Source organism: Alternaria postmessia (assembly GCF_024291825.1).
Source record: "Alternaria postmessia strain BMP 2775 chromosome Unknown scaffold_17, whole genome shotgun sequence".
In the NCBI taxonomy this organism is placed as follows: Eukaryota; Fungi; Ascomycota; class Dothideomycetes; order Pleosporales; family Pleosporaceae; genus Alternaria; species Alternaria postmessia.
In genome coordinates, this window is record NW_026260090.1 from 390469 (window position 1) to 418067 (window position 27599).

Below are 27599 nucleotides of genomic sequence, written 5' to 3' on the forward strand. Positions count from 1 at the left end.
GTTGGGGAGATGTCGAGGCAATAAGGCCACTGCTACGGTAGAGGGCTCGAGGTAGGTAGGGAGTATTTCCAAGCAACGCCCGGGTGGAGGGTTCTGACAAGTGACATAATGCTGCCCTGATATGCCGATCAGATCTAACGAAGTTCAAGCGACTGTGACGCTTTTCGCCGCGGTACCGGCTTCAATCTGATGGCAGATGGGTCGAGCTTGCAAGGGTATGCGGGTGCGGCGACAGGGATGGCGCGCGAAGGATGTGATGGTCGCTCACGGTTCGCCCTAGTGCCCAATAAAAAAGGTATGGCCTGAATTGCGTGCTCGGGAGCAAAGATGTCGACTTCGGTGTGCGAGCACGCCAAGTGAGCTTGGTGAATGGTTGAGCTGTGGCATAATTGGCACAAACGGATCCTTCTAGAGCATTCGTGATTACAACCTCATTTGACGTTCTGCTGTTTGCAATACTGCTGAGCACAGCAGCCAGCTCGACGCCTCTTTACATTACGTGCGTCAATATCTTTGCACGTAGTGTCCTCCAATCAAAAGAGGCGGGATTTTCTAAACTCGGGAGGTCTTTGTTGAGCGCATTCGTGATGTCGAAAAGTCAGTTCTGACGTCATGCTCTGGGGAAAGCCGGCTGTGCGGATACGTTGAGACGGCACTTGGATTCGACGGGAACTTGCATCCAATCCAGGGCAACCGTTTCTGAACACCACAAAGCGCCCGTGATAGATCCGATACTAGATCCGCTGCGTAGGAGAAGTTTGTGGGTTCAATTAAGGTTCTTTGCAGGATGGCAGCCGCACGTGGGGAAAACTGGTCTTTACTAAGCGAGCAGGCGCCATTCAACGTGGGGTCCTCGTCCTTTTAGGAAAGGAAGTTACAAGAGGTGCATACCGCCATTGTCAATTCTACACGCCAACTAAGCACCATTGAATGGGTTTTCACGATACTTTGTGTCTGGATTTCAAGAGCGGGCGGCTAGCTTTGTTGCTCTGGTTGAGGCTCAATCCTTCCGTTGATACGGATAGGTTGCTTTCCACAGAAGTGCTGCAACTACATCAAGCTAGTCTCGCGCGTTCGGCGTCATCACTCCCCGACTTCCCCTCTTGGCTGACCCTCAGTCCTACGTATTCGCATCCACACGGTTGCCCACCTTAAAGATTTGCACGACACGATACCTCCACCAAGAGTATCCAGTGCTGAGTCGAGTCGGATCAATCCGTCCGTCCAATCTAGGCGAACGCTACAATGTTATAACGCGTGTAGACGTGCCCGCTTGAGACCCGCTCCTACATGGGTCTACTATGTACAACGTCTATCAAAAAGGATCGCTCCCAGCAATTTTCTGCAAGGGTTGGCCGAGTAAACAGCACCGAGATCTATTTTTCGCCTACTGCAATAGAGCGAAACAGGAATATGCCATTTCTGGACCGATGATCCTTAACAAAAAAATGCATTGTTATTAGTTAACTACATTTCCTAATCGTATGCTGTTGTAGACCGCAGCACAGTAGAAGACTTACGATCTCAGCGTTCTTAGTTTCTTCTATTGCTGTTGTTGATAAAACAAGGAAGTGTTTCGGTCTTTGCAAGTGGAACGGCATGCAGATGTCTCGAGAAGTAAGAGGTAAAGTCTGGATTGTTAAACTTATATACCTGATTTTCCAACGAGCTCGTTGCTCTAGAAGAGTCGAACTTTTCCCTTCGATTTAAATGCAGCATACTCCTCAGTCAGCAGGCTAAGACTCAATGACTCGCGTTGGTTGCAAAGTATACTGTAGTAATCAGCATCAGATCTTGCATCGTGTGGATATGTATGGGAGCGTATATTGCTTCACGTGTCGCCGCGTTTCTGGGATATGTGAAGTCACCAATCATAATCCCGATCTTGATTTGGTAAACAGTGATCGGTAGGTAGTGAATAGTAGAGGACTGGTGGTGTGTGAGGGAGTTTGCTTCAAGGCCAACGGGAGCTGTGAGCAGACAACGTTTATAAGATGAGGCAAGTATAGGTTCTACTTGATGAGAAAGTGGTGCGTAGGGGTCAAGGTGAGCCCTGGGTTACGATCAACCATAGAATTCGTCACAATCAAGGTACTAGGGGTATATGAACATCACGGCGACAATCACCAAGTATTTGATCGAATGCTCAAAAATGATGCCAAGAAAAAGAATTTTGTAGTCGACTGATATACGTCAACATCACGAAGTGGCAGCAAATGATTGATGCATCAATGCTGCTGTCTTCGTTACGAAACGATCCATTCAACAACGCCAGTACCAATGCGCGACACTCAGCAGTACCCACTCGCTGAAAGTCACTTTCACATCTAACCCCTCTTCCTAGCCTTCTTCGCCCGATCATAGGCATTCTTCTCCCTGCCCTCTTCACCCTGGATCTCTGCCACAAGCCTCCGGTACTTGGTCTCGTAAGCTTTGTCCTTCTCCTTCTTCTCCTTGAGCGTCTCTCTCGCAATGAAGTTGGCGTCCTTGCGCAACTCCCTGAGTGCACCTTTCCTCTCGCGCTTGTACTCCTTCTGCAGCTTCTTGGCCTCTGAGCGCTCCTTATCAGGGTCATAGTGGCGGTTGGGATCGAAGGATTCTTCGAATTTGGGAATACTGGATTTGATGGGTAGGGGACGGTGATGGTGTAGGAGAAGGGGTCGCCGTTTGGAGCGTGCAAGGGATATCCGGGCACGGAGGTTCTGGTAGGTAGACGTCTGGTTTGCGGACTTGAGGGGTGCAAGTAGCGGGCTGAAGATCTCGATGAACGCGGATGAGGCACTCCAGAGTTCGGCGGCAGTGATGACGTTCTTGCTGTGCGCTGCCAGGAGAGCGGGCGTGGCGTGCTCTGATTTGAGGGCAAGTCCAGTGTAGCGTACAAACTCAGGAATGTATCGCTTCGATAGTCTTTGGTATTGCAGACATAGCGCACCAACGAAAGCACCTGTTGCAACATCTGTAGTAGAAGCAGGCGAGGTAAGTCCCATCCAGCGAGCCATGAGGGTGACGGCGGGAGTGACGACCTGGTGGAAGTGATCAGAAGTGGGGAAGATGGATCCAATAGCAGAAAGTAGAGCCAGATCACCTGGTGTTGGGTCGTTCGAAACCTGAAGCTGCTTCAAATGTTCTCGGAATTTGGTAGCAATCTGAACCGGGTATGACCGCGACATGGAATGGATATGACGGATGATCGCTTCAATCACAGCCAGGGACACAGCTGGCGTCTGGTTTGATAGGTAGGAGACATGATCAATGAGCGCACAAGCGAAGTCGGCAAGCTTGTTCTTGTTGTCCGAATGCAGTCCAGCATGATAGAGCGCACGTATCCTCTGGATGACGGTGGAGGTATCGTTGGGGGTAACATCCTTGAAGACACTCAGTAACTCCTCATGAGTCCGCGGACATTTGTAAGTAAACGCCAACTTGGACGAAGGCTCAACACCGAGAGTGAGGACGCCGTTAACAGCCTTGGGTTGCTCTTTCCGCTCCGGCATGACGTGCTTCAAGAAGTCTGCGTCCTCCTCGTCCATGGCCATTGTGTCGTCGATTGCAGAGCCAGCATCAGACTCATCGTCGGACATATCGGCTTCTGAGTCGGTAGCAACAAGGTCATCGTCCATGATGAAGTCGTCCTCGTCTTCAACGCCGTCGGGTCTCAGTTGGCCTGGCGCTTTTAGTCCGAACTCGGCAGCATCATCTGGCAGGCTGTCGTCATCTTCGTCTTCATCAAGCTCCTCGATACCGTTTTTGCGTGGTTCTTCGTCATCGCTGACAGGCTCTCCGTGCATTCTCTTCATGCGCTTCTGCTCAAGTTCCTTCAAGCGATCTGCCTCTTCTCTAGCCTTCTCTTCTTCCGTCTTTGTTCGTTCTGTCGGCTTCGCTCGCGAATCTTGCATCAGTTGGCGCACACGTGTATCGTACTCTCTGTCCTTGTCTTGCTGTGTAGCTCCAGCTAGAAGTGCAGCGCGGTCGGCGTTCATGCCAAATTCGTTGACCTGAGGGTCCTTGGGCTTCTCAGGCTCGGGCTTCTTGTTGATGTGTCCTCGTAGAGCGGCCAACACGTCATTGAGGTCCTTATCAAGCTCGTCTCGTAGCTCATCGTCGTCCTCTTTCTGTGCTTGACGCTCGTATTTATGCTGCTTCGACTTGGCCACAACCTCCTTCATGACCTCTGCCTTGCTTTTCTTCCTCTCTGGCTGATCCGCAGCCGCGTCGCCATCCACATCGCCATCCTCATCGTCTCTCCGCCTCTTCTTCTTCAGGAAGCCATCTTCGCCGTCACTTGACCCAGCAATGCTTGCCGCATCATAGTCTTCCTCTCCAATCTCATCGTCAAAACGGAGAGACTGTCCACCGTGGGTGAGCTCAACCTCGTCAGCATCATCCTCAAGGTCAAACACATTCCCGCCCCTCTTGCGCTGTTGTTCCCTCTCAAAGCGCGCCATCTCACGGTCCTCCAGACTCATTGTCGGGTCATCTTCACCTATCCGCCTATCGAGGATACCTCCGACCTTGTTCTTGCGATGCATCTCTGGAAGCAGCGACTTCCTACGTGCCTCCTCGCCTGCGCTCTTGGTGACGCCGGGTCTACCGAGGATCTTCTTGGGAGCATTCTCGGCCTGCGCAGAGACATACTCATGCTTGTGGGGGCGCGCAAGGTGCTTGAACTCGAAAGGATTGAAAGATTCGCGAATTGAGGCGAGCGCAGAGGCTTTCCGTTCGTGGTGGTCGGCGTTCTTGGATTGCGACTTCTTCTGCTTCTTCGACTTTTGCGGGCCGGTGATGCCTTGTTCGCGGAGCGAGGCCTTTAGCCGCTTCAGCTGTGAGGGCGGCATGTCTGTGACTATGTCGAGGCCCGGAGACCTGTGAGTAGGGTGTTCGGCGCTGAGAGAGCTCGTGGGCGACACGAGATGGTCGGCTTGAAATTATTTCCCAGACCAAGATTTCGGCATGGATGGCCCCTGTCTAGCGCCACATCCCTGCAGCCCGCTCCCCACTTTCACGCGCGACGGCCGTCACGGCGCAAGTGCATTCACGACCGCAGCATGTCTCCAAGCCTCGTTGCCATATGCCTCACACCATGACCAAACACACCTCGATATGGCATCCAGCATCCCCGACCACTGGCTCTGGCTCGGCCTCGGTACAGACCCCTCTCACCATCGACCAACCCAGCCCCACTAACCCATCTTCCAGGCGTCTTCACATTCATAGCCGTCCAGCAAGTCTCCCACGGCCTCCAAAACATGTGCACCCTCACCGAGATCCGAAACCCACAGAACATCCCGCAACAACGGCGTACCATCCCCTCCGGCCCGCCCACCCACCAAGAAGATGCCATCAAGACAAGTTCTCTCTTGACACTGGCGACAAGCCACAACAACGATATCCGCGCCTCCGCTACAAAGATCCTCTGCACGCGATTCTACGCTTCCAAATCCGCCAAAGACCTGCTCATTAAGGATCTGTACTGTGCAGATGGAGAGGTGTTGCATCGCGCGCAGTTGGCGTTCAATCTGTTAGGCGATATGGGTGTCTGGAGAGACGATTCTTTGTTGCCAAACCATGGGTTCAGGTGGGATGTCGTCCAGCCTAGAATGGGCGGTGGCTCTCAGGATGAGGTGAGGAGGAGACGAAGAGAGGCCATGGTGATAAGTGACGGGGACGGGCTGATTGGACGTGATGATGTTTACATGAGGGATCCGGAGAGGGAGGAAGAGCAAAGTGATGATGGTTTGTTCGTTTCCTCTTGAAGTTGCCGACTCGGGGACCGGATGCGGAACATGAATTATGATACCCTGATCGTGTTAAGATCATGAGCGTTTGATGTAAATCTATTGCTGCTTCAATGTTCTGCCCGACTGTAATGGCGCATATCACTCTCAACTTCGTCTATCGTCCGTCCTCACTCCGTCCAAATCCTCTGAACCCTCCCACATCCCTCCTGAAGAACTTGCCAATATTCTTCAAATTACTCTCCAGGTTCGCGCCTCCATCCGCACCTCCGGCCTGCTGCTGACCCGGCGCAGGACTACCGAATCGATCAACACCATCCCTTGCGGCATTGACGAGCATGTTACCCAAGCCTGCTGCGTCGAACCTGCCCCCACCAAGACTCGGTGTTCCCATCGTGCCCATGACGCTTCCTGCCGTACTTCCAACGCTACCTGCAGCCTGGATCTGCAGTGGCGTAAGGAAGGGCGAGTTCTGCACGAGGTTTTCGTGGTTGGGCGATGCACGGAAGGCAGAGAAGAGGTCGAGAAGCTGAGTTTGCTCAGCCTTGCGGATGCCCTTGAGATCAAGAATCTTGCGGAAGTTGGTGTCGGATTTGTCGGCAATATGGATAAGGTAGGCTTGCACGAGGGCTTCTGGCGGCGAAGGACGAACTTGCAACGTTTTGAGAAGAGGGTCGATCTTGGACATGGACTGATTTACGCGTTTGATGAAGCTTTGGCATAGTTAGTAGTGTGTGGGCGCAACTCGGAACTGACTTGAGTAACATACCTTGCCGGTGGCGCTGTACCAGGCTCCTCATTGAGGGTAGGGAGCTCCGTGAAACCCTTCTTCAGCACGTAGGAATCCAGCAGCATTTGCTCCGCTCCAACTTCGGAGATTGGCTTGCACTGCATTATGTTCGCAATGTACGTGGAAGCCATAAGATCGACAAGGTTGTCGCTGAAAGCTCGCGCATACTGCTGCTTGTGGAGATGCTTCAGGATCTCTCCAGATCTTTCCTTTACGTTACGCAAAAGTTCAGCCACATAACTACTTTGGTCGCCAACACTCTCGAGCTTTGCCCAAGGTGTATTTCGCATCTCCCTCCAGCTAGGTTCGCACGCCATCTCGACTTTTCGAACGAGCATTCGGACTGTGGCACTAGCGATACCCATGAAGGCATCAGCCTGACTCTGCAAATCAACCTTTTCCTTAAAGTCCTCGTCTATGCGGCCTCTGATCTTCTCCTCCAGTTGGTTGCAGGTCATATAGCAATAATCTGCAGTGTTGAGAATGAGGACAGCGTCTTCGACGGAAGGTCCTTGAGCTCCTGCTTTCTCGCTAAGAAAATAGTAGAGCACCTGTTGCCCGTACTGATCCAGGTACTTGGCAAAGGTCATGGATAGCTCCTGTAACCTCGTTCCAGTCGAAAGCTTAGCGCACTGTGCCAATGTCAAACGATAGAATTGGAACAGCTCTGTCGATGAGGGTATCACAGCTTGAGGGGAGAAATCCTCCTCTGGGTTTCGGAGGGGTTGTTGCCGGTACTTTGGTATGAGATTGGCGAGTTGCCTATAAAGTCAGTCTCGCGATGACCAGGTAAGTGTGTGTAACATACTTGTCTTGAGATTCGACCCAGAGGCTCATGTAGGGTTCAAAAGCCTCGGAGATGGCCTGACTAAAGCCATGCGACCGGTCGTCCTTGGAGGCTACTGTGTCCATTGAAGAGCGAGACTGCACAGAGTAAGCATGTAGTTCGATACGATAGCCTGTCTTCACAAACCTCATTAGCGAACCGCCTTTCTAAACTGTGTTCAAAGTCAAGTGTCTCCTGCAAGCACGAGAGAAGCAGTTCGACATCCAAACTCTGCCCATCGCCTCTCCGCACAGACCTTTGTAATATGGACTTGAAGTCTTCACGGGTTCCTTCGCAGAACGAGTTGGCCAGCATCTCATTCACCCGCCAATAGGCCGGGAAGATGGAGGCATGTTCGACGTCGTATGTCTTCATCATCCGGTTGAACCAGCTGTATCTTCGTCCAATATTGTCTAATGATCCAGCCTGGTACCATTAGCGTGCTATCACCATGAGCGAACATGGGTGGCTCACTTCATCGTTGCCCCGGAAGACCTGGCGATACTCGCGCAGCTGCGTGTTGCAATACCAGTTGATGAGCCTGGTGCGGGCATGTTCTCCGAGCGCATCGATAACCAGACAGGCTTCCGCGAGCATGGCCTTTCGTGACGCCGTTTCCCCCTTGGCGAATGTCACCTCGAAATCCTCGCAGACCTGCTCCAGCAATTCGCCCTGTACGTCCGCCACATTGCGACTCAAGGTTGCAATTTGGTCTATAGAGCGATAACTCTTGAAGTGTGCCACAAGTTGTATCACAGCCTGCAACAGTTGTGCGCATTCCCTGTACTGTCGCGACTTGCTAAGACTCCGTAATTGTTCGTAGGCCGTCGTCAACATCTGGAGTCGCTTCAACGCCGTCATAGAGAGCGTCAGGTTCTTCTTTGTGCTATCCAAACGCTTTATGTCTGCAGTCATCTCGGTGATGGTCTGTTCTGTCTGCATGGCCCGCTCCCGGACGCTCTCAATCTTCTTGAAGAGATCAGCCAGCTCTGCCTTTGCAACCTGTATACGCTGGACGCTGTCGGCGTCTGAGCTAGACTGGGAGGCGACAACGCCGGCAATGTCTTCGTCAAGGTCATCCTGGTAGTTGCGAAGGGCGTCGGAGGTGGCAGAGACGGAGGAGAGCGTGGCGGGGTGGGAGAAGAGGGCGTTGAGATGGTCGATGGGATCGTAGTCAGCTGCATTGAGCGTCAGCGCCGGATCCATGCCTGTGATTGACCTTGGGACGGCGTACTAGATTCCAGCGAGGTGGAAGGTGCAGGCATATGGTTCGGCGGGAGTCCGCATCAATCGCATGCGCCCGCGGTACACGGTTGCAATCGTTGCAGCGGCGGGCAAGGCACGTTCAGGGTACAAGGCGAAGAGAGACACGTCTCGTATTCTTCGGGAAGCAGTATGTGCGACGTGGTGTTATCGGCAATTCTGCGATCTTCTTCATGCTTCAACTAGACAACATCCCACGCACCCCAGCCCTCAATCAAGGGTCTGAGGGTCCAAGCTCGTCGCGCTAGAGTAGCTCTTGCGTAGGGCAACATCACCATCGAACACACACGGAGCACAAACAGCAGCTTTCAGACACAACAGGACGCATCAATATGTTTGGATGCTACATAATCTCAAGTTACAGCCACGTAGCTTCTATTGCGGGAACAGACCTAGGAAGCCATTATACACCAGACTGCGATCCTTCTGAGTGAGCGAGCTTGCGTCGCCTGTACCGGTCCAATAGAAGAGTCCACCTAGTCCGTTTTGTCGCACATAGTTGGCCTTCATTCTGACAGTTTGCGGGGTATCGTATGTGACTAGCCCTCCGTCACCACCAATACAGTAGGCTGCGCCCAGCTGCTCGTCTACGTGCTCGTCCGCACCCGGACGGGGCAAGTCTCGGTACTCGAAGGTGCCCTCCTCTCCTGCTTGCCCGGAGAACGAGTGACCTATACCACGGGTTCCGGTGAAACTTCGGCCGTATGCTGGCACCCCCATGACGATCTTGTGTCTTGGGACACCTTGCTGCATCATGTAGGAGACAGCTGAGTGGCAGGATATTGCGGCTTCGGGACTGTGCGGAATGTGTGGTGTGAATAGTTGAGCTTGATGACCACACTTTTTCACCCAAGGCCCGCTGTAGTCATAAGCCATGAGGTTGATCATGTCCAGATAATGCGAAGCGTGCGCCAGGTTGATATGCTGAAGGGCCCATTCGCCTGCTGGAAGTGCTGAGGAGAGGGTGTATTGGGGCGCCGGCAAGTACTGACGGAGTGTGGCCAGAAGAGCGATGTAATCCCTGCCTTGGCTGGCATCTGCAGGGTGTTCCCAGTCGACTGTTGCCTGTTCAGTAAAAGTATTGCCATTCTGGATCAATATACTGACTGTCGATGCCATCAATACCAAATTGTTGTACTAATGCCAATGATGTCTGAGCAAAACGCTCACGGCAGGCAGGGTCTCTAGCAACACCCGCGAAAGGCTCACTGCCTTTTCCACCGCCGCCAACAGATAACACAACCCGTAGTCGGGTGTACTTTCGCTTCAACATGGCGAAAGAGTTAAGACATCCTTTTGTTGCAGGAATGTCGTCAGTGCCTGGGACATCGATTTGAGCATCCGCCCATTCATCACTGAGCTGTAGAGCGAGTCAGTTAGGGAAGCTTCGATGCACCTGATGTACCTACATATACAGTTCCATCGTCTTTTACCCTATTACCATGTTAGTCCATGTATTTAGTAACCACCTCCAGTGATTAGCGTACCAGGCAAAGGCGTAGAAGACATGCGAAATGACATCGTAGTTCAGCGATACAGGTGGCTGATCGCGATAGATGCGCCAGTTAGGATAGTAAACTCCGTTCCAATACATAGCTTGCAGCGGTGTGGAAAAGGTGGTGTCGTGACCAGGCGGGTTGAAGTAGTCTCGGCTCATTTTCGGTCGTCGTAAGCTATGGCTTAGCTGTGGCTAGCTTCCTGCACGTCAGAACACCCTGCAGGTAAAGGCCGGCAGCCGGATCGTAAAGGGTGAAGGCTGAACGGATATCGGAAGCTCTTTGTCGTGTTAGGGCTTGAGGTATGGCCTTGGTAATGAGGATCGGATAGGTGTGCATGTAATACAATGGCAGGAGCAATATGTACCGATTATCTGTGCGACTTGGAAGATGATTGAGGAAGGAAAGCGAATGAATGGCTTCAGGTAGTCGAGAATAATTCTGGAACACATCCTGCTTGTATGTAAATATAAATGGAAGGCTATCAATAGTGGCGCCAGAAGCCATCGGTGATGCAATGTGTTTGATGATCGCCTCAAGGCCAAAGGACCGCGCAGCCATCCTAGAACGAACGAAGGCTCCTATGCGTGACTTGCTATAGCGGCTCTACTACAGACTAGACGGTGAAGCCCAGTTTGGCAACTGATGAGCTTCGGATTCACACTAAGGTTATGCCACCAAGCATCATTGATCGTGGGAGGCAGGCCTGGGATGCGAACGAAGCCGCAATTTCCTGAATATTCCGGCGTCGTAATGTGGACCCTAGTGCTTCAAGAGCAAACTGCTCGAATCCACCCGAAGTGGTTCGACTCTACCTCAATGCAAGATTATGGTAACGCGATGATGATTGTCAAAGCAACATCAGTGCTGAGCCGAAATAGCTTCTCAGTGGGTTGCAGAGTGACAGGTAGGATACTGACTGCTAATTACACGGCCAGGAACGTTCCTCCGGACATTGTGGGGAGAAGGCATCGCGAAATCGGCTAGAAAGATACCTAGGTAGTAGCCAAGAAGCATCAGACACCATGTTGCAGGAGTGGTGACCGAATGCAAAACCAACCCCGCATGGGATGAAAACCTGGAAACGATCATGGCTGATTGCGAACACGTCGATGAAGACGCTCACATGTTGCAAAGCGTATCGACGGGCCGTGAATAGTGAAGCAAACATGGAAGAGCGTCTCCATGCGTGGGGTTCCAGGGTTGCATCAGCTGTAAAGATCGGTTCGACGGCACGTTGGAAATGCAAATGCAGTGGGTAGATCAGGGTAAGTCAAAATCAAGCGGGATGGAGCCGCCATGTAAGACGTTTTTGGCAAGGTGCAGTTGTGGATACGGGAGTAGACGGTGATCGCCGTGTCGAACAAAGAACCTTGGGAGTCCGCACCTTCTCTTAGCGTCCACGTGAACTCGCGTCCTTGGATCTTGGCAGTGATGCTGCGCATCTTCTAGCGTTTGCGACGTCACATCAACACCGTAAAGCCACAAGTTTACTCTCTATACACATCGTGTAGCGCTCACTTCTATAAGACGGCTGAAGCGTATTCGTCTACAACGCGCCACGATGACCGAGGTTATGAATTCCGCCCCAACGCCAGCACCCGAACCGAAACCCGTAGAAAGCCAGCAACCACAATACACGTTCAAATTCAGCGAGTTTCTGCGACGCGAATATCGCTTTGGCCTTAGTCCTGACCGCCCGGTATGCAAGGCATACCTCCAGGGTCACTGCCCGGATGGCAATAGGTGCCCAAACAAACACAATGTCTCTTCATCCTACAACAAGTACGTGAATCTAGTGGTAAAGCATACACCACCTCTTAAGCTAACACGGCTCAGTCTAGTATGCAAGCATTGGTTGCGTGGCCTATGCAAGAAAGGCGAAACATGCGAGTTCCTTCACGAGTACAACCTACGACGAATGCCCGAGTGCTCCTACTACGCCCGGACACAGACGTGCTCCAACGGAGACGACTGTCTCTACCTACACATCGACCCCGAGGCCAAGCGCCCCTCATGCCCACACTACGATAGAGGCTTCTGTCCGCTTGGGCCATACTGCGCGCTCAAACACAACAAGAAGGAGAAGCTTTGTCCCTTCTACCTCTGCGGCTTCTGTCCCGAGGGCAAGAACTGCAAGTACGGTGCACACCCGAGGTTTCCTGCCGACCTCAAGAAGCCTGAGGTCCGTGTGGAAAAGAGCCCCGAGGAGCTCGAGGCCGAGCGAATAGAGCGCGAACGAGAGATGATGAGAAGAGAGGAGGAGGACCGTGAGCGTGACGAGAGGAACGGTCATCAAGGTGGCCGCGGTTTCAGGGGCAACTGGGACCGCAAGAAGCGTGGAAGAGGAAGGGGCAGAGGTGGCAGGGGACGAGGAGACTATTGAACGGCTAATCCTCTGCTTGTTGAAGCTCCAGAATGATACCAAACGCACTCGTTCTATGCGGCGACTGAACATGGCACCGAGCGTGTGCTGGGTTCAAGCCGAAGAGTAAGAGAAACAGAAAGGATAATGATACCCCCCAGGCTCAGTCCTGGTATTAAGCGCTGAGTAGCCGGGGCTTCGACGTGAATGGTCCCCAGTGACATCGGTCTGATACCCGAGTTGGAATCCAAGAGGGAGATATACACGTGATTTTGAGATGACAGTCACGACGAGAAAGCACAGTGGGCTCCTGGCGTGAGCCGAAATCGATGTAAAGTATTACTATTATATTATTATCCAGGACGACTGCTCGCGACAGGTTTGATAACCATTCTTTTGATCGACGTTAACCTTCTGTCAACGAACTTGATGAACGTGATTGCGTTTCATCGCTATATTGCATGTGAACTACATTGAATCAAATCGTGGTGGAGGCTGTGGATTTCTCTTTCCAAGAAAAGACAGATATGCAGGAGTTGATGCAAATACGATTTTCCCGTTTGTGCATGTCTCAGTAAACCTTGACCACTGTGGTTCGGGGATCATGCTGGTCGATTGCCCGATTTCAGAGGCGTGCATACAAGCTGAGATGATCGGTAGCCCGAATGAACATCCGCTTTCTAGCTCCATTTTAGCGAATCGCCCAGCGTTGAGTGCTAGTGCAACTGCTCAAGGGTACATAGACTCAAACATCTTCTCCCGCAACTCACTTACGACTTCGTTTCTTCACATTCGATGGATGTTGTTCGTTCTGCACATGTTAGATGCTGTATATTGAGAAGACAGCCGCTACGATCTAGCAGATGCTTACATGTTTACGAGAATACCCACCAGTGGCGTGCGGCCATGTTGCGGTGATACCAGATCGAACTCCCCATTGTTAGCTCGAACGGCGCTTGCAACCTCATATTCTCAGCATTGACGATGAGTAACTGGTGAGCGATAGCTGTTTCTGTACTCACCATGTCCCCTAACGATGCAGATCGAGTCATCTCTGCATTTGAAGCTGGCGAAAGACATTCTGTTTATCTATAGGGAATCGCACAGAAGCTCCGGCTACCTATCGCAGCCATCCATTAGCCTTGTAGGCTAGATGCGCTGGTCAGTTGTAAAGCATCTATGAATCTCCCCGGCGCTTCTGATCTCAACAAGCGTCGAGTGTATACACCGTGCCTCTTATTTTCTTCGGGTTCCGATTAATGTTGTGGTTGTACAGATTCCTTCTCGATATCGGTGGTGTAGGTACTACACCAGTGGCTTTGCAGTTCCACCACCCCTGAAGCTTCGACTGCAGCTATATGGGCGTCTGCCCCCGCACTCAAGCGGCGACCGTCGAATCAACAAATACTCTTTCATTGCACCAGCCAGAGATAGCTTCACAGTAAGCGCGAATCAAGCACCACACCTCTTTTGCGGCTCAGTAGAAGACTGGATTTCGACTGTTCGGTATCACGGCAACAGTGTCTCTCGCCTACACCCTCTCTCAGGTGGCCAACTCGGTACATCTTCGACAACCATCGCTGCATGTGATGCGGTTGCTTCTCGATGGCCATGTGGGTATATAGTCTTACCGGACGATGATCCAGCTCTGCATTAAATGACACTGGAGAGCCTCATCACCTAAGCAAGCTCAGTCAACACAACCTTGGGAGACAGACCTTCTAGATCTTCTGCAGCACCCAAGCTCTCAGGAGCCCAATTCGACTCTCCTTGGTACCGTCTCCAGCCCTTTCTCTTTCGCTATTGCGAAGCAATATACCACCCCTTGGCTGAGTTCACCCTCACTTTTACTCAATTTCTCTGCGCTTGAGCCTTAGCTGTTGTTATCGACGTCGTGCCGACTTTGCACAATTCCTTGGACCAATGGCAACAAACCTGGCACACCCACATCTATTCTCGGCACAGCAGGCCCCGAGCAACCCTGTCAACCACCAGAAAGTAAACTTCGAGGGGTATCCTGAGCTCGCCACCTTTCTCTCGCAGTGTAGTAGATATCTGCACCTGAGAAGATTTTCCGCGTTAGCAATCCGTCTTCTGCTTTATCGCCAGCATGAGTTGATAGAATTGGAGAGGAAACTGGAGGAGCTTGAACATGCGAATGCTCACGACAGCGACCCTAACAAACAACTCTTCTCGGGAGACTTTACTCGCCTCAAAGCAGAGGCCTACGGAGCAGGGGAATATGACACTCAAAAAGCGGTATATGAGACTCTGAAGTCAGAGATGAGAGAGTATGGTATGTAATGTCCAAAGAACTCACGTTCAACATATATTGACTTTGAGAAGAAGAAGCACTCATCCGGTTTGACTGTCTTGCTCAAAAGGGTTATGACCCAAAGGAAGTTCATCTCATCCAGGAATTTATCGGGGGAAACATTGCTCTTATAGGGCATGACACGACAGTCTGGGGTTCTTTACATGATCCGGAAACCCATGCAGCCGACTTGATTCAGGTCATGAATCGAGAAGCCCCAAGTACGATGAGCAGCGTATTCCGTGATAAGTTTTTGCTGTTGATACCGAACCTCCCGGCATGGCTCAAGGCACCCTTCACTGGGTTAATGGGACAACCAGACAAATATGGCTATTACAGCTTTAGCAATCGCAAACTAGAAGTCGTATTGCTGTCGATCGGTAACGTTGCCGCTTCGTTACTGATGTATGTGGCGGTGACGACGTTGTACTTTACATCCGGAAGCGCATCTAGCGTTGTCGGAGTAATCGCTATTGCGTTAGCAATCACAGTCTGCGGTACTCTGTTCCAAAATCAGCAATTCATCACCATTCTTGGGACGTAAGTAGGTCTCACTTGCTTTGATCGAATGACCAGCTGATGGAGACAGGATATGCGCTGTGCTAGTAACCTTGTTGTTGAATGACGGTTCTCAACAGCCCAAACCCACGCAAACCCAACCAGGGCTTGCTACCTCGAAGACTTGCAAAGCAATCTGAGTGCCGAGGACAGTGTAGACTAAGGCTCCCAACAGACGCTGCTGCGTCCTTGGAAGTCTTGCCATATTGTGGTTCGTCCTAGAAAGACGAAAGTACCGCACGAAGCTATGCATGGCGAGTTCTTCGCAAGAGTTTTCGATTCATTTGTCTGTCAGCAGGCAACGAGGCAACTGAACGCAAGCATGGACCAATTTTTGACCGGGACGTCACGCACTAGACCAACATCGATCGCTGTGGCGTTGCCTTTACCACTTGAGCCGTCAGCTAAGTGTCCCTCGCGCGCATCTGACGATACATTATATTCCAGGGCCTTTCCGGAGCCAGGATTTGTGCGGTACTCTGATGATATATCTACTTTTACGTCAAGCCATCCTGTCGTTACCTACTTCAGTTTGTGTGCCGAAGGACTTCCACGTCAGATCGATGCTCGTCTGACGCCCTGGAAGAAAATAGCCTACGAAGCTTAAGTAGCGCTTCGAGCAGGGGCCCTCTGCCAAGTCGAAACAATACGGGGCGATCGGTCTCTACAGCTTGACCGGCGGAAAGTTCGAACAACCTGAAATTGTTACGTTGACTGAAAGATAGAGTCATTGAGGTTTTAACAATCTGGACCTTTTCCCGCCAGTTTTCACAGGCTTGAAAGGCACAGGAAGTATGGAACGAGTGTACAGAAGACTACAACCGCGTAGCCTGGTATCCTGAGCATAGCCACCGTGTTCGTATATGGCTACTCCATGGACGGGAATGTGCACCCGAATGCGCACTTCAAAATGCCAGCTCAGGTTCTCACCGCTCGTATGTTCGACTAGATACCGCCAGTTCTAGGACCATATATTTTGTGAGTTTCTCAATCAAAATCCAGCTCTCTCTCTCTCTCTCTCTCTCTCTCTCTCTCTCTCTCTCTCTCTCTCTGCTCTTCAGTTTTGAACTTCTATATGCATTACCTGCGATACTGCAGCAGTCCGCCCACCTGGAAAAGATGAGCTCGAAAATACAGCCGAACGATCGCTTGATCACAGATGGAGGCCGCCAGAGACAAGGTAAGTAGATCTCGGCCCATGATACGATATGGATGTTTATACTAAGGCTATTGTCTAGCTTTGCTAAATAATCCAGAGTACTGGGCTAAATGGGAATATATACAACGACATTTGAAAGAAGCCAATAGAGTCGCTTCAATTGTGAACCACGCGCCCGCGACCAGCGCTCAACAGCACCCTATACCGACTAGCAGTCGGTCTCAAGCCACGCCATCGAGTCATCAGAGCGCCTCACACACTTCTCCTTGATTCCCACTTGCGACAGGGGGAAGCTACCAACTCTTCTGTAGACTCGACCATCTTCAGAGAATGGGTTTTTGCCCTGTCTACCAGCCCGCACTGCGAGTCATACGCTCACCGGTGAACAAACATTTGGAACCGCTGACAGGGGTGTGGATACGCTGGCGATGATAGCAGTCGTATCGGCAAGCGATAGCGAGTTTGTTTACTTAGGATTTCGCCTGAACCTTCGGTCTACTGGGTCACGATTTGCAGGAGGGCATGTACTTATTGGTGTTGACAAGAGCAATTGTTTCAAATTTTTCACAAAAGTCTGCCGATAGGCAAGAAAATATTCTCATCTTCATATCTATTTCTCCAAACCTTATGTTGTGTGCTGTTTCAGCCTCAAATCTCGCTTGATGGGCCTGAATATTGGTCCGCTACGTCACCACCAACGGGCTTGTCGAAGGATTCTAAGGCGTGATATCTAAAATGAACACAGGGGTGGCACAGATACTCTACGCCTGTTCCCGCTCGCCACGGGCGACCATGCGCTTTGGTCGATCGAATAGGATCCGTTCGAGCTGTAGGGGCGAAATATAGAGAGAGTCGCTGACGAAGGTAGTGGTATATTCGCTTATTGGTAAAGCCAGGCTAGAGGGCGTGGTCTCGGAACCTTCATGATCGAAAGTGACAATTAGGTTGAGTGGTATCATGAGTATCGTACTCAAGCTAGCGAGACAGTCGATCCTAGCCTAGATGCGATGGTGGAGGTGGGGCTTGGGGTATGTGCAAATCTCCGGCGCTTGCGGCCCCCAAAAGCTAGTCAGGGCTACCTATTATGGGGCGTTCGGGCAGTCTGATCAGCCCCTTGTTGCTCACAGAAGACACGACGAGAGCTCCTTACGAGCCTACAACTTTCGCAGCTCACCGCCGTCTCTGTTATGACCTAATGACCGTAAACTAGTATCGACGCTCATGCTTTCACGACCTCTATATATCGGGTTTCATGGTCTTGCAACAACCCGTATTAGACACTAAGCGTGCTCTACGAGGCTGTGAAGGCTCATCCCGTCTCTTCTCAGGCATGGGCTGATGAGATCTTCAACTCATTTACAAGCAGCTACGAGAGAATGGAAACGATGGTGAACCTCAACACCAAGCGGACAACTCTCTTGCAAGCTATACTACACGCGAAACGGGCACTGCTTCTTGCTACTATCTAGGTCCTAGCCCGTCATCCTCGACCTCGACAGTCCTACCTACCAATCACGCCGACCTCACTATACGCTATAACGAGCCCTACGCTTATACCCACGCGACTGTATTGGATCTTCGGCGAACGCAAAAGCGCTTGCGGTCTAGATGCATTCGTCGAGCCTCCATACCGTTGAGATTACTTGTTCTCACGGCACTGTTTGTCCGTCCGTTGCTGTGTCGTAGGCGGGCGATCCAGATGGGCATCTACAGCGTAGAACACTCGAAAGTGTCGTACAGCAGATGGAAAAAATACTGCATACACATTCAGAGATTTTTCGAAGTGCACAGGAGTGCTGGTGAGCCACAATGGTGACGAACCAATCTGTTGTTGAATTGGCGCTGGGCCCTTGTCTCTACAATCACACAAATATGCGATACAACCGACTCCCGTATTGTAACGCTATGCTTCCTGCAAAGGTCCTGGAGACTTCTGGATGCAATACATTCTCTACTCACCTAGATCAATTGTACCCCACGACACAGCTTGCCCCTCTTTTCATGATGTCATAAATGGTTCTGCTATTTCGATACGGCTGCCTATCGTACGTTGCCGAAGATGGATGTGGCATCGCGACGGTGGATTCAAGTAGTGATTGTGACACAGGAAGCGAAATCTGTTGGAAGCTAGAACGTGCACGCTACACCACGAGCTTTCGATTACACAGGGCATAGCCGCGTGAAGCGGGCCGCTAAACACCTCGTTTGAACCCTTGGGACGTTGAGCACTGGTGGTGCCGGGAATCCGTAACACTAACAGATCTACGCCGCCCGAGCTAGAGGATCTTGGAAGAGTTAGTCGACGATCTTTGTGTAGAACATCTCACGCTTACGAAGGAGGTTCGGTGGGGCGATTGGAACCTTCGCGTGCGACATCCGCCGCGGGTTCAACTTGAGTTCTATTCTAGGTTACAATTCCTCTGGCAGTTTCGATGAGTACGACTTCATAACCTGGCTTATGGTCTCACAAAATCATGCTCTACAAATTATTTGATACAGGCAAAGTGGTAGCCTACAGTCGTGGGAGCACGAGCTTTAAGCATCTACCCCGATGCTAGATGGGTGCAGCTATAGGCGCATGGTAAAGTTGACAAGACAGTTGAGTCGCATGTATGTAGCATTGATAGCAAACGCGAGGGTAAGTGATCATAGTTCCCTCTTTCAAGGTAACTTTACAGTATCGTGTAAGGCGGAAGTAAGATTCTAGCCGGAGAGAGTGTATAGAGGAGATTTCAAGAATCAAGATAGAAATCACAACTTTGAGTAAGTCAACTTGCCTCATACAAACAAGATGGTATACGGCCAATCCACTTACGATGTACGAGTCCCTTTGTATAACTACTGCAGGTCTTTTTAGGACTTTACTGAATGTCCCCAAATCTTTAGTCAGTCTTTTGTAGTGCATTTTGAACTCTTAGTTCTTCGATGTTAGCGTTACGGACGAGGAACGTCGCATGGTGGGAGTGTTGCCAGATCTGCTTCCTGTTGCAAAGATCCTGCTATATCATGTGCATCGCCTTCTAATTGATACTGGAATCCCTTCAGGTCTCTTGTGTTGTTGGTCTACTTTTCTCGGACCATAATCTGATCTTTCCAGTCATAGACAAATTACGTTTTGATGGGAAAGGATAGCCCGGTCCGATGGTCATAACAATCTTGTTGACGATTGGTATCTAATGAATGGAAGAAAAGGCTCAGAAACACACACGCTGGAAACGCTGTACATCCTCGCCTGGTGCTACTCTATGCAATCCAGTACCAGATCTTCTGCCAGACGTTCTTCGGTACAGGCGCACCAGAGATATCGTCCTTGCACAGCTCATTCATCTCCCGCACACCAGTCGTAACATCAATGTTCTCAACCTTGATCGCGAAGGCGGTTCTGAAGTAGATCTTGTGGCCGGCGTAAAGAACGAAGAAAATGGGGATAGTGATATAGGCGGCCAAGAAATCGGATACAGACCAGTTGGCTGGCACAAAGACTTGGAATCCGTTCGTGAGGGTTAGGAGCGAGACAACACCAAGGATAAAGTATGTGAGATATGGCTGGAATGGCGTACGGTAAGGAAGCGACTCGAGCAAGTTGTTGAATATCAAGGCCTTGCGGAAGCGGATATAGGTGATCATAACAACAATCCAGGCGATGAAACCGGAGATTGTGGAGATGTTTGAGAACCACAGGAAGACTTGCGCACCAGTATTGGAGACGTTAAGATAAGCAAGAAGACCTATGGCCCAAGTAGCCAGGACAGCCACGTATGGCACTCCTTTCTTGCTTGTCCTGCCGAAGACCTTTGGCGCTTCTCCGTTGAGAGCCATACCGTACAAAACACGGGATCCAGAGAACAGGAAAGCGTTTCCGGCAGACCAGGCTGATGTCAAGACAGCCGCGTTAACAACGTGGTTCAGGCCCTGGATGCCTGCTCGTTGGATACCAATAACGAAGGGTGAGGCCGAAGCGTTGGAGCTACCGCTGAGGAGACGGTCATCATCTGATGGAACGATGACTCCGATGATGAAGCTTCCCAAACCGTAGAAGATGGCCAGACGGTAAACAAAGCGGCCAGCAGCCTTGGGGATGTTACGGCGAGGGGCGATGGTCTCTCCTGCAGCAAGTGCAATCAGTTCAGGCGATGTGATGAAGGCAAAACCAGCGCGAACGAAAGCAGTCCAGTATGCCAGGAAACGACCGGAATTCCCTTCCACTATATATGGTTTGAAAGCACCCGGGTTGTTCCAATATCTGAATCCAAGTCGGCCTTGATCATTAGGACTACCACCTAACATGATAACAAAGCCCAGAATTACCAGGCCTATAATGGTGATGAACTTGATGGAGGCAAACCAGAACTCTGCTTCTCCGAAAACCTCGACTGCGACAATGTTAAGGAACAAAACCACCACAAGAAAGATGGTGATCCAGACAGCGTTGTGAACAGGCGTCTCCCAATACTCCAGAAGGATGGCTCCAGCTGTGGCTTCGGCAGCAACGAGAATGGCATATGCATACCAGTAGTTCCATCCGGCGGCAAATGCTAGACTAGGGTCTACAAATCGCTTAATGAAATACGGGATGGTAATACCACGCATCGGAAGCAGGGTAACGATTTCGGCCAAGTTGTTCATGACATTGTAGACGACTGCAGAAGTGAAGACACGAAGTTAGTGGATTTCTCACATGCATTTCGTACAGGCACAACCTACCAAGCATCATACTGAGATAGGCCATGAAGAGTGGAGCAGGACCGACTAGAGCAAGAATAGATCCAGATCCGATGAACAGGCCAGTTCCGATAGCACCGCCTAGCGCGCTGGTGGAGTGTCAGCATGCGGTTTAGCGACGTCAAAGAATACGGACTTACAGGAACTGGATGTGTCGACTCTTCAAACCACGGTGTGTATCTCCTCCTCGTCCAGTCTCACCTCCAACAGTAGCAGCGCCGTGGACGAATGGCTCCTCGAAGCCAACTTGATTCTCCTCGTAGCCATACGGCACAGCCTCAGGCTTTTCGTCAGCCATGTGGTGGTTCGGCATGATGCCCAGGTAAATTGCGAGATGATGGAGACTTGGTTTGTGCCGGTACCAATCTTGCTGATCCCAACACGGGGATGTCAGCCGGTTATATAGAGAGCAATGTCAAAGACGGGTGAAGGATGCGTCGGCTATGATAGCAGATTTTTCAAATGTGGTGTATGGCCCGGCGCACGACGAGGTATACTCCACGTTTGGAATGGTTCCGATGTGGTACCCGTGGACTGCTGCTGGCTCGGTGGCCAAGTCTTGTCCATGGTATGGGACGATCAGCCCAGACCCTTGTCAGAACCATGAGCAGTGGGGAGTCTGGGGAACCAATTATCGTTAGGTAATGGCAAACTACCGCGTGAAAAGGCGGGGAAAATCGCCTCTTGTGCTGTGGTGGTTGCAACACAGTGCTTAACTTGCCTGATGACGTTCGCCCTGCACGTCGCGCATTCCTTCGGTTTTACTCCCGTGCGCCATGGGCACTGTTCATCTTTTGGTGTTTGGAGAGTTAAATGGGGGCGGGCCGGTGTACGGAGTGAGGGTTTTTGGAACTGAGCCGACAAAAGCCGCAAATCGTAGGGATGAGGCTCAATTCAGGCACGCCCAGAGCTTAGACAAGCTTCTGGAAATACGACTAGAAGTCTTAGCGCACAAAATACCCGCCGATGGTTTGCGAAATGGGTCTGGGTAGCTATGGAGTTCACCACGAGGTGGATGGAGACAGACGATTTACTGCAAAATCCGGGGATCGTGGGGATGGCGGTTCGTGCTTCATTGAGCTGTGGATTTTGTATATCCACAGGACAAGCTGACAAAACTACCAAACCAAGACTGCGTCTGCCGTGAAGAAGCATGCACAGTAGAACGAGACATTGCAGGTCGCTTAGAAAATTTTCACCTTGGGCGTACAGTACGATCAGGCCTGCGTCGTTATCACTGCACCTGATACTCTTATCTTCAGCTTTGGCACCGCAGAGATTTAAAAACGTAACACTTTCATCCAGAGAGGATTCCGGGGGCTTGGACGTCGCTTGGAGGATTATCTGTTGCGGGTCTTCTGGTGGGTACATCAAATCTTAGGCTTATGCAACCATGGCGCGACCCACTGTCATACTAGACATCAGTCTAGCAGCTTTAGTTAGGTATCCGGATTCCGGAGTAGAGGAACTATCCTTCGCGCTAAATTCCCAGTGCCGGACGAACCTTCACCACCATTCGGTATTACATGATCGCAACTTCAGTTTTCGTCTTCACTACGTGAAGTGCACCATATGGATATCATTGTGTCGCAAAAGACAAGCTTCGAAGCCAGACATACAAGGTCCGTTGCCTAGGACGTACCGCAACTCATGAGCATTCGGCCCTGCAACGTTGTTCGTGTTGGTATCCCCTACCAATACTCGAGAAAACTAAGCTGTCAACATCGGGTCATGTCAGCCTAACAACGCTACGCGGCCGTTCGTTCCCAATCAAGATTGTTGGTTCTGTAGCCTCGCGCACATAAAAGGAAATGTCTCGTGATGCTGGCCCTTCTACCTGTGTGTGCTTTCCTTCGAAAGCACCAAGACGTTGCGCGTACCTCTTGAGTCGGCACTCCTCGGACATAAGGTAGCTCTGGGGTAATCGATCCCTTGGAAATCACGCCAACTCGAGCTCTGTGCCTATTCATGCAAGCTACAGTAATCTGCCAAATTCTCCCCCTTCAATCCTGTCTCGCCAGACTTGTTGTTTTATTCGCATTGTTGTCTTGCGTGTGTTGAAGCTTCGGCAAAGAGCTTGGAAGAAGGAACAACCCCTCACCAAGCTTTTGTCCGCGGCAAGAGGCGAAGGCGCGCGTCATGACACCAGACGCAGCCGCCGAAAACTTCATCTATCCCAGCCATTTGTTCACGCACTCCTAACTTCCGGGCAACTATCAACTCTGATCACCGGTGTAGAGATATTGGTCGATTAGTACACGTCATGATTCCGGAAATACTGATCGATAAGGTGCTAGATAAAGCGCGAGAGACTGCGTCGCATAGCTGGGAGTATGGAACGGTGTTCGAAGCAATCCTTGAATACAGAAGTCGTCAATTTACCGTTTTCCATGACCCATTTCCAGGCGGTGAGATACCAGTGTTGAGGGTCGAGGATGTAGAAGCACTGCAATATGTGAAACCGTTCATACGTACTGACAGCCAGAGACTGTGTGAAGGAAATGGTATGTCCTACGGTTTCAATACTTACTAGGCACATTATAAAGACCGGGCGTATGCTAACAGCAAGTACTAGGCTCATCGTCCGATCCGACATCCCTCTGCATCCCTACTCTACTCCTTTCCAGATCAGTAACCCTCCCCGTGCCTGATAACCTATATCTCTCCGCAGTAAGCCGTCAACTGCACGACCTGCTTTCGACTACGCCGAGATTCTCCAATGACGCGATATCACACCGCGATGCGTACCCTTCCTTGTGGGCCGACTTTATCTATATGGTGCCACCGGCCCTCGCCTATAACGGCACGTTCACAGCAGATATAGACATGGTGAAGGAGAGTGTCCGCCAATGTGAGCTATACCGCGAAGTTCTCGGTACGCGAAAGGGATATTGGCAACACATAGCCAATGATGCGGGCGTACGCAATGTGAAGAGTGACGGTGGTGCATGGTGTACAAGTAATGCCTGGGCCGCAGCTGGAATGGCAAGGGTACTGGCCACCTTACGGAAATCTCAATATGTGTCTGAAACCGAGGAAGAGCAGAATGTCTTACTGCAGATGACCAAAGGAATTCTCGATGGCGCCATGGAAGCTGATACCGATACAATGGGCTTGCTGCGCAACTATCTCGATGATGAGACCTGGTTTGCAGAGGTCGCTGGCACAGCGTTGATGGCTGCTACAGCTTTTAGAATGGCCGTCCTTGAGCCTGGCCTTTTCGGAAAACGGTATACGGATTGGGCAATAACGAAGCTAGAAGCTGTTAGCCGTCATATAGACGAAGAGACTGGTATTGTAGCACCGGTTGTCAATTCTCTCAATGAAGGTCAGAGGACGCCACTGGAAGGCGTCAACCCTGAGGGACAGGCTTTCGTCGTGTTACTGTATGCTGCATGGAGAGATTGGAATATCGCAACCGGCGCTGCACCAAATCTGGCTGTGGCCTCAGAAAGCCTTTGTATACAGTAGATTTTCAAGCCAATCTGTTAGAATGTCCGTACGTGAACCGAGTTAGAACTAAAAGACTGGACCTCGAAATGCCTGCACTTCGATACAGTCTTGTGACAATACCGATCTTGTTTAAGTGCACGTACCTGCATCATATCACATACGATGTCACCAGGTCGATTGCCCTGAATGGTACGTACCTTCAGCATCTCCTCAGCTAGAACACACTCGACCTCATTCTCCCCTTATGAAATTCGCACTTTTCTATGCATGTGTTCCAAATTGTAATACAACTAACGCGCGAAGACAGCGTAAACAGATTATAGGCAGCGCCTGATAGTCGCGCCGTAGTTCGCGCCGCGCGTTGTACCTCGGCAAATGTAACTCCTCACGCCAGTCATGACTCTCCGAATTGCAGCGTGTTTTACGCCTCGGTCGCGTAGTATATGATCATGGCTAGAAGGTGCTTTGGGTAGCCAGAGTATCGACACGTTTGCCTTGCAGTCCGTCTCCTACATCGATATGCCGTCCTCCAACATCCCCGTGATCATCGGCGTTGGCGACATCAAGAACCGCTCAACTGCCGTCACGGACGCGAAAGAGCCCGCAACATTGATGCTTGAAGCCATTCAAAAGGCCATCAGCGACACTTCGTCTACTTCGAATACCGATCTCCAGTCAGCGATCGACAGCGTCGATGTCGTCAAGACATGGACTTGGCCATACCCGGATCTGCCAGGGCTTCTGGCAGAGAAGCTGGGGATTGAACAGAAACTAAAGTGGAAAAGATATTCTGAGCATGGAGGTGACAAGCCAGGGAAGCTCCTCGACGAAGCGGCGAAAAGGATTGCGAAAGGCGAATGTAAAGTCGCGATTGTAACTGGGGGTGAGGCGTTAGCTTCGTGTACGTGCCAATTTACTTTTCTTTCTCTCCACCATCACTAACTGTACCCAGTATCAGCATGCGCAGCTGCAAAGAAGCTTCCTCCGCCAGGCTGGACAGCGCCGTCTGAAGCCGTAGACTCGGTCTTCACTCCAACAGGCCGCGACCTAGGAAATAGTGCAGTGTCCTCTCTTTGGCAAACACTCTCCTCTACTGACTCTTGCGAAGACCTTGGCGCTATTCATAGGATTGGTGCACCAATACATGTTTATCCACTTTACGAGAACGCATTCCGTGCGCATCGCGGCCAGACACCAAAGGCAAACCACCAAGAGAGCGCAAAGTTGTATGCCGAGTTTTCCGAAGTTGCGAAGAATAATGAATATGCATGGAATTACGGAAGTTCAAGTAGTGAAGAAGAGATTGGGACGGTTGGGAAAAGGAACAGAATGATATGTCATCCTTGTACGCCATCCTTCTTTCTACTCTGGGAATGACCGCTTACATCAGATCCGTGCAGATCCCCTGCTTATGAATGCTTTCAACACGGTCAACCTCGCCTCTGCCATTATTCTTACTTCAACTTCTTTCGCCAAAGAACTAGGGGTATCAGAGTCAAAATGGATATATCCACTTGGTGGCGCAGGAACGAAGGATGCGGACGAGTTCTGGAAAAGACCGAACTTCTACTCCTCGCCTAGCATTGCGCGTTCTATTGATGCAAGCTTGAAGGTTTCTGGCGTAAGAAAGGAAGAGATGGATATCGTTGACATCTACTCGTGTTTTCCGATCGTTCCTAAAATTGCCGCGCAGCATCTAGGGCTACCTGTTGTTGGTGGTGACAAACCATTGACGATACTTGGCGGTCTGACGTCGTTTGGTGGAGCTGGCAACAACTATTCAATGCACGCGCTCACTGAGATGACAAGACAGCTAAGAGACGGTAAAGGCCGCAGGGGACTGGTGCTCTGCAATGGCGGTGTTCTGAGCTATCAGTACGTCGTGATCTTATCGAAAGAGCCCAGGAAAGAAGGAGCTTATCCCACAGAGAACCCGCTTCCACCACAGATCACCGATGTTCCTGCGCCAGAGCTTGCCTCTAATGCAGAGGGTGAGGCTGTCGTCGAGACGTATACCGTAGAGTTCAATCGCGACGGCAGTCCGCTTCGAGGCCACATTATCGGTCGCTTGAAGAACAGTAACAAACGCTTCCTTGCGAATCATGGAGACGATACCACAATGCTACAGATGTCTAGCGGGGCAGGAGAAGTTGTTGGTAAAAGTGGATGGGTGTGGCAAGATCCGGAAAAGAAAGGAAGGTCGCTCTTTGCATTCGCAAAACCAGCAAAGCTGTAACAACCTACCAATACTCGAGCCGAACAGAGGCTGTGATCTAATTCATTAATCGCGGGCTACTGGTATTTGTAAATTGAAGCCTTTCTAGGCCATGAGACGCCCACCCCCAAATCTGCTCCATCCCTTCGGCTACTTGTTGAGCCCGAATCCCTCCAATAATGCACTTGGGATCTTTATCACAGCTTGTACACGCTTTGTGCCTCCACCATTGCGGCTCACCACCTGATCACTTGAAAGCTTCTATAGAGCTATCCTAGGCTTACACATCTGGATTTTGGGGTAACTTTGGTGTAGTGTCTACCACCTGCTCACGCCATGTTCTCGGTTAAGTTGCCGGTCAGTAAGGATAGCAGGGAGATGGAAAAGTAAGATCGGAGTGGTGTTGAAGTGACTATTGCCATGACAGAATGTCTCGAGGATATTAGGACGGTTATTGAAAGGAAGGAGGTTGAATTTGAGGTATACTGGTAATTCAGGCATTCTTCATGAGCGTAGGACAATAGAAGGTTATTGCGAACTGATCATACTGGATACATCTGCTTACCCTAAGAGCTACTGTTACCTCATAATCAGTATGTACTCCAAAGCCTAAAGACGATCTACGAGGGAAGGCTGTTGTCAATACTGCAAGAATGACTGGCAGCCAAATTGGTGCAGAGTAAAAGCCCGATCATGGGATTTC

At 50.8% G+C, this 27599-nt stretch overlaps 8 protein-coding genes across 8 annotated transcripts; 4 read left to right on the forward strand and 4 right to left on the reverse strand.

Annotated features, from left to right (window-relative positions):
- Positions 1-2327: 2327 nt before the first annotated feature.
- J4E82_003919 (uncharacterized protein) lies at positions 2328-4835 on the reverse strand (the record flags this gene model as incomplete). Its single annotated transcript, XM_051730202.1, has 1 exon — positions 2328-4835. The coding sequence occupies one exon, from the start codon at positions 4833-4835 to the stop codon at positions 2328-2330; it is 2508 nt and encodes an 835-aa protein (XP_051590170.1).
- A 265-nt stretch (positions 4836-5100) lies between these two features.
- Positions 5101-5753, forward strand: J4E82_003920 (uncharacterized protein; the record flags this gene model as incomplete). Its single annotated transcript, XM_051730203.1, has 2 exons — positions 5101-5143; positions 5197-5753. The coding sequence occupies 2 exons, from the start codon at positions 5101-5103 to the stop codon at positions 5751-5753; spliced, it is 600 nt and encodes a 199-aa protein (XP_051590171.1).
- A 139-nt stretch (positions 5754-5892) lies between these two features.
- On the reverse strand, positions 5893-8557 carry J4E82_003921 (uncharacterized protein; the record flags this gene model as incomplete). The annotated part of the gene is made up of 5 exons (XM_051730204.1): positions 5893-6448; positions 6505-7287; positions 7334-7449; positions 7499-7777; positions 7826-8557. 5 exons carry the CDS (start codon positions 8555-8557, stop codon positions 5893-5895), a joined length of 2466 nt encoding a protein of 821 aa, XP_051590172.1.
- A 432-nt stretch (positions 8558-8989) lies between these two features.
- On the reverse strand, positions 8990-10271 carry J4E82_003922 (uncharacterized protein; the record flags this gene model as incomplete). Its single annotated transcript, XM_051730205.1, has 4 exons — positions 8990-9672; positions 9722-9974; positions 10024-10048; positions 10102-10271. 4 exons carry the CDS (start codon positions 10269-10271, stop codon positions 8990-8992), a joined length of 1131 nt encoding a protein of 376 aa, XP_051590173.1.
- Positions 10272-11674: 1403 nt separating this feature from the next.
- J4E82_003923 (uncharacterized protein) lies at positions 11675-12496 on the forward strand (the record flags this gene model as incomplete). Its single annotated transcript, XM_051730206.1, has 2 exons — positions 11675-11895; positions 11950-12496. The coding sequence occupies 2 exons, from the start codon at positions 11675-11677 to the stop codon at positions 12494-12496; spliced, it is 768 nt and encodes a 255-aa protein (XP_051590174.1).
- A 7253-nt stretch (positions 12497-19749) lies between these two features.
- On the reverse strand, positions 19750-21526 carry J4E82_003924 (uncharacterized protein; the record flags this gene model as incomplete). The annotated part of the gene is made up of 3 exons (XM_051730207.1): positions 19750-21146; positions 21211-21317; positions 21369-21526. 3 exons carry the CDS (start codon positions 21524-21526, stop codon positions 19750-19752), a joined length of 1662 nt encoding a protein of 553 aa, XP_051590175.1.
- Positions 21527-23491: 1965 nt separating this feature from the next.
- Positions 23492-24699, forward strand: J4E82_003925 (uncharacterized protein; the record flags this gene model as incomplete). The annotated part of the gene is made up of 2 exons (XM_051730208.1): positions 23492-23732; positions 23804-24699. 2 exons carry the CDS (start codon positions 23492-23494, stop codon positions 24697-24699), a joined length of 1137 nt encoding a protein of 378 aa, XP_051590176.1.
- Positions 24700-25200: 501 nt separating this feature from the next.
- J4E82_003926 (uncharacterized protein) lies at positions 25201-26917 on the forward strand (the record flags this gene model as incomplete). The annotated part of the gene is made up of 3 exons (XM_051730209.1): positions 25201-25582; positions 25634-26026; positions 26082-26917. The coding sequence occupies 3 exons, from the start codon at positions 25201-25203 to the stop codon at positions 26915-26917; spliced, it is 1611 nt and encodes a 536-aa protein (XP_051590177.1).
- Positions 26918-27599: the final 682 nt, after the last annotated feature.